Source organism: Anolis sagrei, chromosome 6 (genome assembly GCF_037176765.1).
Source record: "Anolis sagrei isolate rAnoSag1 chromosome 6, rAnoSag1.mat, whole genome shotgun sequence".
NCBI classification, from domain to species: Eukaryota; Metazoa; Chordata; class Lepidosauria; order Squamata; family Dactyloidae; genus Anolis; species Anolis sagrei.
In genome coordinates, this window is record NC_090026.1 from 127,752,547 (window position 1) to 127,764,746 (window position 12,200).

The following is a 12,200-nucleotide window of genomic DNA, read 5'->3' on the forward strand; positions in this document are numbered from 1 at the left end:
AACTCCATCAACGAAGGAATTGAACCAAACTTGGCACACAGTTCTCCCATGAGCAACAGAAAACACTGGAAGGGTTTGGTGGGCAGTGTCCTTTGGTTTTGGAGTTGTAGTTCACCTACATCCAGAGAGCACTGTGGACTCAAACAATGATGGATCTGGACCAAACTCTACACGAATACTCAATATGCCCAAATGTGAACACTGGTGGAGTTTGGGGGAAATAGAATCTTGACATTTGGGAGTTGTAGTTGCTGGGATTTATAGTTCACCTACAATCAAAGGGCATTCTGAACCCCAGCAATGAGAGAGTTGGGCCAAACTTCCCACACAGAAGTCCCACAAGCAACAGGAAATACTGGAAGGGTTTGGTGGGCATTGGCCTTGAGTTTGGGAGCTGTAGTTCACCTACATCCAGAGTGCACTGTGGACTCAAACAATGATGGATCTGGACCAAACTTGGCACAAGCACTCAATACGCCCAAATATGAACACAGATGGAGTTTGGGGGGAATCGACCTTGACATTTGGGAGTTGTAGTCACTGGGATTCCCAGTTCACCTACAATCAAAGAGCATTCTGAACCCCACGAACGACAGAATTCGGGCAATTTTCCCACACTGAACCCCCATGACCAACAGAAAATACTTAAGGCCATCCAATCCAACTCCCTTCATCAGGGCAAGAAAACGTAAACAAAGTCCTCCTGACAAAGAGCCATCCAGCCATAGATTAGATAGATTAGATAGATAGATAGATAGATAGATAGATAGATAGATATGATTCACACACACACACAGATATAGTATCATAGATTTGAAAGGGACCCCTAAAGAAGGACAATGATATGTTGTATGTTCCAGAGTAGGCAAATCAGACAATCTCCACATCAGCACTGACAAAGAAACAACAAGAAATACAGTTTACCCACAAGCATAAAGACATTACATATAATAGAAACCGACACTTTCTCATTACTTTATTTTCCAGATCAACAGACTGGGCCACAGCAACGCGTGGCAGGGGACAGCTAGTGTGTGTGTGTGTGTGTGTGTGTGTGTATAGTGTATTTATTTATTTATTTATTTATTTGCGGCATTTAGGGGACTTACATTTAGGGGGCTTACAAGATATATTTCCATACAATATATTATATTGCTAGCATAGTACAATATCAGTATTATATATTACTATATTGCACTATACCATTATATTGTAATATTATTAGTAATATTACATGTACTTTAAATATATAATTATAATATTGTATTACTATTACTAATACAAACACTAGAATTCTGCAGGAGGCAGAAACCGGGTTTTAAGTGGATTTTTTCCCTCTGGTGTGATGAGGCCCCAAGTTACTATTAAAATATACAGAAAACTCACAAATGTGGAAAATAAAAAGTCCTTTACAATAGTTTAAAGTTTGAGTAGATAATTTCTTTAATGCAATTATTTTGTGTCACTCAAGTAAAGATGAAGGAATACTTTTAGGTTCACAATAAATTATAATATTTCATTGCAAAAAGAGTGTCGATCACAGATTGCCAGTCTCTCTCTGCATTGTATTGTCGAAGGCTTTCATGGCTGGAATCACTGGGTTGTTGTAGGTTTTTTCGGGCTATATGGCCATGGTCTAGAGTAGGGGTCCTCAAACTTTTTAAACAGAGGGCCAGGTCACAGTCCCTCAAACTGTTGGAGGGCCGGATTATCATTTGAAAAAAAAAGAATTAATTCCTATGCATACTGCACATCTCTTATTTGTGGTGCAAAACCACTTAAAAACAATACAATAATTAAAATGAACAGTTTTGACAAATATAAACTTATTAGTATTTCAATAGAAAGTGTGGGCCTGATTTTGGCTGATGAGTAGGATTGTTGTTGTTGTTGTTGTTGTTGTTGTTGTGTGCTTTCAAGTCATTTCAGACTTAGGTTGACCCTGAGAGAGGGCCGGGTAAAAGACCTTGGAGGGCCGCATCCAGCCCCCGGGCCTTAGTTTGAGGACCCCTGGTCTAGAGGCAGTTTCTCCTGACGTTTCGCCTGCATCTATGGCAAGCATCCTCACTACTCTGAGGATGCTTGCCATAGATGCAGGCAAAACATCAGGAGAGAATGCCTCTAGACCATGGCCATATAGTCCGAAAAAAACTACCACAACCCACTCTCTCTGCATTCTCTCCCAATGGATAGCAATGTATATTCTAGAGTTCTTATTACTCCTTCCCTGCAGTGATGACTCCTTTCTTCAACAGCCTTTGCCAGAGAGTAAAATCAAAATATTAACAAAAATAGCATGCTTTAAGTATAGAAGGCACTGTAATACCCAGGAGTCTAGGGGTCCATCTACACTGTAGAATTAATGCACATTGATACCACTTTGATACTGCTCAGTGCTATGGAATTATAAGAGTTGTATTTTTTTCAGCAAGATCTTGAGCCTTCTCCACGAAAGGGTGATGGGGCCTCATCAAACTACAGCTCCCAGGATTGCATTGCATTGATCCATTGCAAAGTGGTGTCAAACTGCATTAATTCTACTGTGTAGCTGCATCCTTTGTGGCTAGCCTATGATTCAAGGACCCAACAATATCTACTGGGATGTGCAGAGTTGTGTTTTTATTTCATTGCTATACAAAATATTTCAAGAAAGGAAGTACATGGATTGGGATCTTTCAAGCTCCATTCTGCAAGGAAGCTACTGACAAAATAGAGGGATATGTTTATGGTGCAGAAAAACATCCCTGTTAAAGAGTAGATTAATGGAAATCAAGCTCTGCTCACAAGTGCTGTTATCAGTCCAATCAGTAAATCAATGTGGAAATGGGTACAATCCACAATATCTTTTTTCATAATCTGCATCGATGTCGAATCGCAGAATGAAAGATACATCTACACTGAAGACAGATTGCAATTTGATACCACTTTAACTGCCAGGGCTCAATGCTGTGGAATCGTGGGTGTTGTAGTTTTACAAAGCCATTCACCCTCTCCAAACTACAGCTCCCAGAAATCTGTACGAATCTCTAAGGTTCTGTGGTTAACTAAAGGCTAAAGACCTTGCAAAACTACAACTACAAAACTACGACTCCCAAGACCGCACTGCATAGAGAAACTGCATTAAATCCACGGTGTAGATGCACCCAGAGGTAGCGATAAGACCGACCGAACTTCAAGCCCATCAGGAATCTCCAACAACGAGGAAGGCGGTAAACGATGCCCAAACAAAGTCTTCTCTATTTATTGACGGATTTGGGCCACCATTTGGGGACGGAGGCAACGAGGCTGACGCGGGAATCACCGGGCAACTTGAGATGCAAGGGTTCGTGGACGTGAGCCAACCGCAGCAGCGCTATCCCAAACTCGTCCCCTCCAGCACGGTATTTTCCAGCAGGCTTTCCCGATTCGGATACTATTTCGGCTCCTTCAGGAAGTCCTTCTGGAGGAAGAGGAGACGTGAGCCGTACGGGCAAGAGGCGTTTCCGGATGACACCCATATGGTGGGTCCTGGCCGTTAGCTCCTGGCCAATGTAGCAGCCTTTGGTGAAACTGATGCCGTTCAAGTAAGCTACGTTGGACTCCAAAGGCAAGGCAACTCCACAAGGCAGGTCTCTCACTCCTTCAGGGATGCCTGCAAGAGTGAGAAGAGCAGCAAGTATTAAACACAATCTATACCAGGCATGGGCAAGCTTCAGCTTTCCAGGTGTTTTGGACTTCAATTCCCACAATTCCTGAGAGCCAGTATTATTACTATTATTATTACTAGCTGTACCTGACATGTGTTGCTGTGCCCAACCTTCCTCCCTCTTTCTCTCCTTTCTCTCCTTCCTTCCCTCCCTCTTTCCTTCTTTCCTTCCCTTTTTTCTCCTTCCTTCCTTCCTTCCTTCCTTCCTTCCTTCCTTCCTTCTCGCCCTCTCCCCTTCCTTCGCCCCCCCCTTTTCCCTTTCTCCCTTCTTCCTTCTCTACCTATTCTTGGACTGCAACTCCCAGCAGTCCTCCTGATCGATCTATCTACCTACCTATCTCTATCTAATCTTTCTATCTGGAGGATTGCTGAGAGTTGCAGTTCAGGAATAGGAAATTGGAAATATGCAGGAATTGGGATGCTCTTAAAGAAATCCAAGAAGAAAGCTTGCAGCTTGGAAGCAGTGCATTTGGATCATCCTCCTCTCCTAAAGGGGATGCTGGGAGCTGTAGTCCGGAAGAAAGTGTGGATATGCTATTGTGCGTTTTCTTTGCCAGGGTGAGCTGTTTTTGTGCATGTGCTGTAGAGTTTTTTGGTTGGGTTTTTTTTTTTTTGCATTTTTTTGGCCTTTTAAGTCCTTTTGTTGTTTTTTTCAGTGTTTTTATGAGTGATGGTAACTCGTTTTTATGAGTGATCGTTGGCCGGATAGGTGTATGTGTCCAAATTTTGTCTCAATTCGTCCAGTGGCTTTTGAGTTACATTAATTCCACAAACGAACACTACATTTTTATTTATATAGATTACTAGTTGTCCCCTGCCACGCATTGCTGTGGCCCAGTCTACGTATATGTGTTTTGTGTGTGTATATATATGAGTGTGTATATATTTGTGTATATATGTATATATGTGGTTTTGCACAAGTGTTGTAATGTTATTTTTTTTAGCTTTTGGAGTCTCTTCTGCTGTTTTCAGTGTTTTTATGAGTGATGGTCACTCATTGGCCTGATAGGTGTACTGTGTCCAAATTTTGTGTCAATTTGTCCAGTAGTGTTTGAGTTACGTTAATCCCATAAACGAAAATTACATTGTTATTTATATAGATTATTATATTTATTGATACCCCACTTTATCTCTCTAAAGGGCACTCAAAGCAGTTTGACATAAAAGTGTTAGTAGTCAATTTAAAACATACAAAAATGCCCCCCGTTTGGGGAGATCATCAGGAGTTTGGAGTTTGATGTCACCTGTACACAGATAATGTTCAATTCTATTACTCTTTCCCACCTGCTACTAATGGAGCCCCCGGTAGCGCAGTGGGTTAAACCCCTGTGTCGGCAGGACTGAAAACCGACTGGTCACAGGTTCGAATCCGGGGAGAGCGCGGATGAGCTCTCTCTATCAGCTCCAGCTCCTCATGCGGGGACATGGGAGAAGCCTCCCACAAGGATGGTAAAAACATAAAAACATCCGGGGTCCCATGGGCAACATCCTTGCAGACGGCCAATTCTCTCACACCAGAAACGACTTGTAGTTTCTCAAGTCGCTCTTGACACGACCAAAAAAAAAAACCCTGCTACTAATGAGGCTGTTCAGGTCCTGAACTGGTGCTTGGCAGCTGTAACGGTCTGGATGAGAGCGAACAAATTGAAATTGAATCCAGACAAGACAGAGGTCCTTCTGGTCAGTCGAAAGGCCAAACAAAAATATAGGGTTACAGCCTGTGCTGGATGGGGTTACACTCCCCCTGAAGGCACAGGTTTCCAGCTTGGGTGTCCTCCTGGATGTTGCTGGACTGCACCCTATATCTCAGACATGGGCAAACTAGTGGGAAATGAAGTTCAAAACACCTGGATGGGCTGCTCTAACTCCTCCCTACTTGCAATGCTGACCAGGGCCAATGAGAGTTCTTGCCTACTAACACCAGGAAGACTGCATATTGTGGATATGGGATTTAAAGGTATTGTTTTGCAGTGGCTCCGGTCCTTCTTTGAGGACCATTCTCAGAAGGTATTTATGGGGGACACCTACTTGACCTCAAACCATTGACTTGTGAAGTCCCACAGGGATCAATATTGTCCCCTATGTTGTTTAACATTTACATGAAGCCGCCAGGAGAGATTATCTGGAGTTTTGGAGTGAGGTACCATTTCTACGCTGAAAACTCGGCTTATATATATGGATATATGGCATATTCCCCTCAATTGTAAGATGCATCCCATTTTTAGAGATATTTATGGGGAAAATATGCGTCTTAGAATCAAAGAAATAGGGTTACAATAATCATAATAGAATCATAGAGTTGGAAGAGACCTCGTGGGCCATTCAGTCCAATCATCCACAGGTGAACATGACTTTACCTTGTTTGTACCTGTGCCTATGATAATCCTTCATGTTTCCTATCTGGCTTCCAGGAACGATCTCGAGTGGGTCAGTGCCTTGGCTGGCGATCAACCTCCAACCCATAATATCCACTCGGGGGTCAGGAGTGGCAACCACGACTTTACTAGCGCATTGCTGGAGTTTCTGGGACGCTTCCTCTGAGGGTCCCTCTGGAAGAACAGCCCACAAACAGAGGTCCAGGCAAGGAGTGATGTCAACTTTCCTTCGGATCTTGTACAGTTTCAAATGCTTTTGAAGGGGGTCCAGGGCAGCAGCATCACATTCCAGCAGGAGGTGAGGCTCTTCTTGCGAGTTTACGTGAAGCCTGAAAAACATCCAAAATCAGGAAAAAACAAATACCTCTCTTGGAACTAAGCCTTTCAATCCCAACTTCGGCCCCTTCCTGTGTTGTGCCAGATTGTGGCCTTTTTTAAATTATTGTTTACTATATTTTTTATTTCACTTTTCTCCCAATATGGGGACTGAGGGCTTTCCCAGTTCATCTCTCTTTTGCCTTCTGCTACAGTTCTGCTTCCCAGAAGACACAGTGAATTACATTTTCAAAAACAAGAATTGCCTTCCTTGTTTTTTCTGGCTTGGTAGTAGTGTACACATATACTATACAATCAATGAAGTTTGGCACCATATTAACTGTCTTGATTCAATGCTATGGAATCTTGGGACTTGTAGTTTTGCAAGGTATTTAGCCTCTCCCACCAAAACGTGCTGGAGCCTTACCAAACTACGCCTCCCAGGATTACACAGCATTACACCTCCCAGGATTACACTCTACCTGGTCACGCCCAGCACTTTTTAACTTTAATTTGGCCCTGCCATTGATTTTAACTGCGTCATTGTGTGTTGTGAATGTTATTGCTTTGTTTTTTGAGTTATTTTGCTGTTGCTGTTGTTACTGTTTATACTATTGCATTTGGGCTCGGCCTCTTGTAAGCCGCACCGAGTCCTTCGGGAGATGGTAGTGGGGTACAAATAAAGGATTTATTATTATTATTATTATTATTATTATTATTATTATTATTGAGCCAAGGCAGTTAAAGTGGTGTCAAACTACATTAAGTGTAGATGTCTTAATGTTGTAGCGTTTTTGCTATGTTTGTGTATTTTAATGATTTTGTAACCTGCTCCGAGCCATGAGGCGAGAAATAAAATTGTTGTTGTTTATTTATACCTTGCTTTTTCTCTCCACCAAAGAGAAGCAATCTGGTGTTGCTTCCTGCCTCAATCCACGGGGAGAGGAATAAAACAATGATTAGTAATAGTACAAAATGGGATTTAAAAAAATAATTTTAATGGTGCATATATATAGAGATAGAGAAGACATTAATTATTATGACTTCAATTGCTTTTATATGGATTTTTATTATGTGAGATTACATGTTTTTGTTGATATGTATGTATGTTTATAGCATCTAAATTTTGCCAATCTGTACGCTGCCCTGAGTTGCCTTCGGGCCGAACAGGGCATAGGGTTACAGCCTGTGTTGGATGGGGTCGCACTCCCCCTGAAGACACAGGTTCGCAGCTTGGGTGTGATCTTGGACTCGTCGCTGAGCCTGGAACCCCAGGTTTCAGTGGTGACCAGGGGAGCATTCGCACAGTTAAAACTTGTGCGCCAGCTGTGCCCATACCTTGGGAAGTCTGACTTGGCCACGGTACTACTGCAACGCTCTCTACGTGGGGTTGCCTTTGAAGACTGCTCGGAAGCTTCAAATGGTCCAACGCTTGGCAGCCAGGTTGCTAACAGGAGCAGCACTCAGGAAGCATACTACTCCTCTGTTGCGCCAGCTCCACTGGCTGCCAGTTTGCTACCGGGCACAATTCAAAGTGCTGGCGTTAGCCTATAAAGCCCTAAACGGTTCTGGCCCTACTTACCTCTCTGAATGCATCTCCTCCTATGAACCGGCCAGGACACTAAGATCATCTGGGGAGGCCCTGCTCTCTGTCCCGCCTGCATCACAGGTGCGCTTGGCGGGGACGAGAGACAGGGCCTTCTCAGTGGTGGCCCCTCGGCTGTGGAACGCCCTGCCTGCAGATATCAGATAGGCCCCCTCCCTGCTGGCGTTTCGGAGGAAAGTGAAGACCTGGCTGTTCGTACAAGCATTTGATTAAACAGTGTAATTGAACATAGGAATATGGAATAATGGATGGTGAGACTGGATTCTGATTTTACTGTTGAGGCGCTAATGATTGTTATACTGATGTTTAATTATTTATGTTACAATTGTTTTTAATTGCCCTATACTTGTCTCGTGATGTTTTGTATTGATGTTGTTCACCGCTTTGAGTCGCCTGAGGGCTGAGAAAAGCGGTATATAAATAAAGTAAATAAATAATAAATAAATAAAAGAGCAGGATAAAAATGCTGTAAAGAGACTTAAAGAGACTTAAAAAGCCAAAAAAACCCCAAAAATTACATTACGCGTGCACAAAACCACACACACACACACACACACACATATATAAACACACATATACACACAGACTGGGCCACAGCAAAGCGTGGCAAGGGATGGCTAGTATGTATATATATGTATATGGATATGTATGTGTATATATATATATCTCGAGAGAGATAAAATAACTTCCAAAATTAGAAATTGATCAGGATGTATCCACTTCGGGGGCAAGCTAATTTCTAAGCTTGGCTCCCCTTGCATTAGATCCCTAAGTGCAAAAAACCCCAAGCCAAGTGGACATGCCAACTCTGTTTAGCATCTCTCTCCTTCTCACCTGTACAGGATGACGTCATAGAGGCAGCGCCCCTGGACGTTGAGCGCATGCGCGTAGAGCGCTCGTGGCGTGGTTAGAGAAGCCCCGCCCCCCTCCTGCGTCAAGAGCGTCACGTCATTCGTCAGCAGCCCTTGGAGGAAGGTCGCCGCCTCCGGGCCTCGGAGCCGTAGCAGTGCCCGGCTCTCCAGCGGGAAGCAGGTGGTCACCACGGTGGCCGCTTGGCTGCCTCCTTTTTCCCCGCTTAGCTTCCTCTCTCCGCTCCGGAGGCCCAAGCGGAGGGAGAGAGCCCTCCGCAGCGCCGCACTCGCCCTCACCAACATGGCGGCGCTCGAAGAAAGCGAGTTGTCTTTCACCCCGCACACATCTTGGCTGAGGAGACGAGTTGCGCCGACTGCGCAGGCGCATCAACATCTTCGCTAAGGGAGGCGGGACTATCCCCGTTCTTGGCTTCTTATTAGTCGAGGTGCCTGCCTGTTTTCCCGTGGCCACGCCCTCTCAAAGTTTCCCAAGCTCTGGCCTTCAGGGACTTTGGGGACTTCAGTTCCCAGAGTTCCTTGGAATTGGCCAAGGAATTGTGGGAGCTGAAGTCCAAAACACCTGGAGGGAGGACTCAAGTTGGCCCAAGCCAACTTGGTATAAAGGTTCCCAAGAAGGAGCTTCCACCGGGCACTGAGGCAGAGAGTTCCACTGGTGAACAGCTTTTCTTAGTCAGGAAGTTCACTTAGAATCTCCTCTGGAGGGAGGACCCAAGTTGGCCCAAGCCTGGTTTAAAGGTTTCCAAGAAGGAGTTTCCACTGGACCCTGAGGAAGAGAGTTCCACTGGTGAACAGCTTTTCTTAGTCAGGAAGTTCAGCTAGAATCTCCTCTGGAGAGATGACCCAAGTTGGCCCAAGCCTGGTTTAAGGGTTTCCAAGAAGGAGTTTCCACTGGACCCTGAGGTAGAGAGTTCCACTGGTGAACAGCTTTTCTTAGTCATGAAGTTCAGCTAGAATCTCCTCTGGAGGGAGGACCCAAGTTGGCCCAAGCCTGGTTTAAGGGTTTCCAAGAAGGAGCTTCCACCGGGCCCTGAGGCAGAGAGTTCCACTGGTGAACAGCTTTTCTTAGTCAGGAAGTTCATCTAGAATCTCCTCTGGAGGGAGGACCCAAGTTGGCCCAAGCTTGGTTTAAGGGTTTCCAAGAAGGAGCTTCCACTGGACCCTGAGGCAGAGAGTTCCACTGGTGAATAGCTTTTCTTAGTCAGGAAGTTCAGCTAGAATCTCCTCTGGAGAGAGGACCCAAGTTGGCCCAAGCCTGGTTTAAGGGTTTCCAAGAAGGAGTTTCCACCGGGCCCTGAGGCAGAGAGTTCCACTGGTGAACAGCTTAGCTTGGTCAGGAAGTTCAGGTAGAATCTCCTCTCCTGTAATTAGAACCCATGGCTCTATTGAGTCCTGGTTTCAAGAGAAGCAGAAAACAAGCCTGTTCCTTGTGACACCCTTTCCCATATTTATCCATGGCTATCCTGTCTCCTCTCAACATTCTCTTCTGCAGGCTAAAGAGACCCAGTTCTTTAGGGCGCTCCTCATAGAGATTCATCGTCTCCAGACCTTTGATCCTTTGAGTCGCCCTCTTCCTCTGGACGCCTTCCAGTTTAAGAGTCAATATCCCCATTGAACTGTGGGACTCAGAACTGGACACGTTGTGATTTTGAGATCAAAGGTAACCCCTCTCCCCCAGGTCTCAGTAAAAGATGGTTCAAAATCAGGGAATTCATAGTTTTGCCAAGGACAACAGGCTGGGATGATCCCACAATCCCCTATCTCTCCCCCATGTGGGAACCTAAGGTAGAGTTAGATAGATAAGGATAAGATTAGTCTGGTTTCCCCAATATCATAATTATTTCATTAATCAGGAGCCCCCAATGGCGCCATGGGTCAAACCCTTGTCCCGGCTGGACTGAAGACCGAAAGGTCGGAGGTTCAAATCCGGTTATTTATTTGTCGTGTCAGGGCAACCAGTCAATTATGTTACATTTCTAACAGAACAAAGCAAACAAACAGACCAAATACAAAATTTGTGAGTTTGGTAGTTGATTAAGTGTCCTTTGAGCAGTATTTGGCCACTTGGAGTGCTTCTGGTGTTGCCGCAAGAAGGTCCTCCATTGTGCATGTGGCAGGGCTCAGGGTGCATTGCAGCAGGTGGTCAGTGGTTTGCTCCTCTCCACACTCGCATGTCGTGGATTCCACTTTGTGGCCCCATTTCTTGAGGTTGGCTCTGCATCTCGTGGTGCCAGAGCGCAGTCTGTTCAGCGCCTTCCAAGTCTCCCAGTCTTCTGTGTGCCCAGGGGGGAGTCTCTCATTTGGTATAACCCTCGGATTGAGGTTCTGGGTTTGAGCCTGCCACTATTGGAATCTTGCTTGCTGGGATGTTCCAGCAAGTGTCTCTGTAGATCTTAGAAAACTATTTCTAGATTTAAGTCATTGACGTGCTGGCTGATACCCAAACAGGGAATGAGCTGGGGATGTCCCTGCCTTGGTCCTTTCACTATTGGCTGCTACTTCCCGGCGGATGTCAGGTGGTGCAATACCGGCTAAGCAGTGTAATTTCTCCAGTGGTGTAGGGCGCAGGCACCCCGTGATAATGCGGCATGTCTCATTAAGAGCCACATCCACTGTTTTAGTCTGGTGAGATGTGTTCCACACTGGGCATGCATACTCAGCAGCAGAGTAGCATAGCGCAAGGGCAGATGTCTTCACTGTGTCTGGTTGTGATCCCCAGGTTCTGCCAGTAAGCTTTCGTATGATATTGTTTCTAGCGCTCACTTTTTGCTTGATGTTCAGGCAGTGCTTCTTGTAGGTCAGAGAACGGTCCAGAGTGACTCCCAGGTATTTGGGTGCGCTGCAATGCTCCAGTGGGATTCCTTCCCAAGTAATCCTCAGAGCTCAGGATGCTTGTCTGTTCTTAAGGTGAAAGGCACATGTCTGTGTTTTAGATGGATTAGGGATCAGCTGGTTTTCCCTGAAATAGGCAGTAAGGGCACCTAGAGCTTCGGTGAGTTTTTGTTCAACCATCTCAAAGCTCCCTGCTTGAGCAGTAATGGCACAATCATCAGCATAGATGAAACTCTCTGTCCCTTCTGGCAGTGGCTGGTCATTTGTGTAGATGTTGAACATGGATGGAGCAAGCACGCTCCCCTGAGGCAGGCCATTCTTCTGTTTCCGCCATCTGCTTCTCTGGCCCTGGAACTCAACAAAAAAGCTCCTGTTTTGTAGCAGGTTTCCTATGAGGCGGTCGTCCTTTGTGATATTATACATTTTTCTCAGGAGGAGGCGGTGGTTCACAGTATCATAGACAAGTCTATGAAGACAGCTCCTGTGATCTGAATTTGAATTTGAGATACACTCTATGC

General features: G+C 45.1%; 1 protein-coding gene across 1 annotated transcript; it reads right to left on the minus strand.

The window, feature by feature from the left end:
- Positions 1-1,418: 1,418 nt before the first annotated feature.
- IBA57 (iron-sulfur cluster assembly factor IBA57) lies at positions 1,419-9,277 on the minus strand. Its single transcript, XM_060782676.2, has 3 exons — positions 8,816-9,277; positions 6,043-6,389; positions 1,419-3,631 (listed from the first exon to the last, which is right to left on the minus strand). Exons 1-3 carry the CDS (start codon positions 9,133-9,135, stop codon positions 3,237-3,239), a joined length of 1,062 nt encoding a protein of 353 aa, XP_060638659.2. The 5' UTR covers positions 9,136-9,277; the 3' UTR covers positions 1,419-3,236.
- Positions 9,278-12,200: the final 2,923 nt, after the last annotated feature.

Excerpts from the sequence above, each read along its gene's own strand:
- IBA57 (XM_060782676.2), bottom strand. The coding sequence starts at position 9,135 with ATGTTGGTGAGGGCGAGTGCGGCGCTGCGGAGGGCTCTCTCCCTCCGC. Across the intron at positions 6,390-8,815 it reads TATGACGTCATCCTGTACAG|GCTTCACGTAAACTCGCAAG; the intron begins GTGAGAAGGAGA and ends GATGTTTTTCAG. Across the intron at positions 3,632-6,042 it reads TAGGCACAGGTACAAACAAG|GCATCCCTGAAGGAGTGAGA; the intron begins GTAAAGTCATGT and ends TCACTCTTGCAG.